The following is a 607-nucleotide window of genomic DNA, read 5'->3' as shown; positions in this document are numbered from 1 at the left end:
CTCTGTTTCTACCCACGTCTGTGCCTGCCAGCGCCAGCACGAATCCCTGTGAGAAGGGGAAGGACCCCAAGGAGCCGGTGCTGGGGCCTCTGGCAAGCACAGACAGATGCAGCGAGGCTTTTCTGTTATTGGCGTGGAGACCAGAGCACAGGGAAGCTGCAAGCTGAGTGATCTCTGCCCCCATCCCTGCCCCACCGTCACCACAAGACATGCCAGCCCCGAGCTCTGGCAGGTTTCCACTGCTGGCAGTGCCGGCTGAGGGGAGTCTGCAGGCAAGCTGTGCCAGCTCCCGTCCCGCTGCAGGCAGCTCGGGGGGGTCTGCGGCAAAGCCGTGCCAGCTCCCGTCCCGCGGCAGGCAGCTCGCCCCTCTGCAGCAGGGCAGGGAGCTGCGGGTTTCTGCGGTGAAGTGCAACTGGGACCCAGCGGGTCAAACCAACCCCCTCCAGCCTGCTGCAGGTGTCCGTCCTGGAGCGGGAGGGTGCCAACCCCTTACCCTCTCCTCTGGGTGGCCAGCGGCGGCTGTGCCTGGGGGGTCAGCAGGCGCTTCCTGAAGGGGTCCATCATTGACTGCGGCAGGCCGGGTCTCATCGGGGAGGCTGCTCCGTAG

The 607-nt window shown here is 66.4% G+C and overlaps 1 protein-coding gene across 1 annotated transcript in view; it reads right to left on the bottom strand.

Annotated features, from left to right (window-relative positions):
- SMARCD2 (SWI/SNF related, matrix associated, actin dependent regulator of chromatin, subfamily d, member 2) overlaps positions 1-600 on the bottom strand; it is a gene marked incomplete at its 5' end in the record, with an annotated part of 6,495 nt that extends 5,895 nt beyond the window's left edge. The window contains one exon of the mRNA XM_009575417.1: positions 494-600. Coding sequence (XP_009573712.1) covers positions 494-600 — 107 coding nt within the window. The remainder of the gene's footprint in view (positions 1-493) is intronic.
- Between the last annotated feature and the right edge of the window lie 7 nt (positions 601-607).

Source organism: Fulmarus glacialis, unplaced genomic scaffold, assembly GCF_000690835.1.
Source record: "Fulmarus glacialis isolate BGI_N327 unplaced genomic scaffold, ASM69083v1 scaffold40143, whole genome shotgun sequence".
Classification (NCBI taxonomy): Eukaryota; Metazoa; Chordata; class Aves; order Procellariiformes; family Procellariidae; genus Fulmarus; species Fulmarus glacialis.
This window is presented reverse-complemented; position numbering and strand designations above follow the sequence as displayed.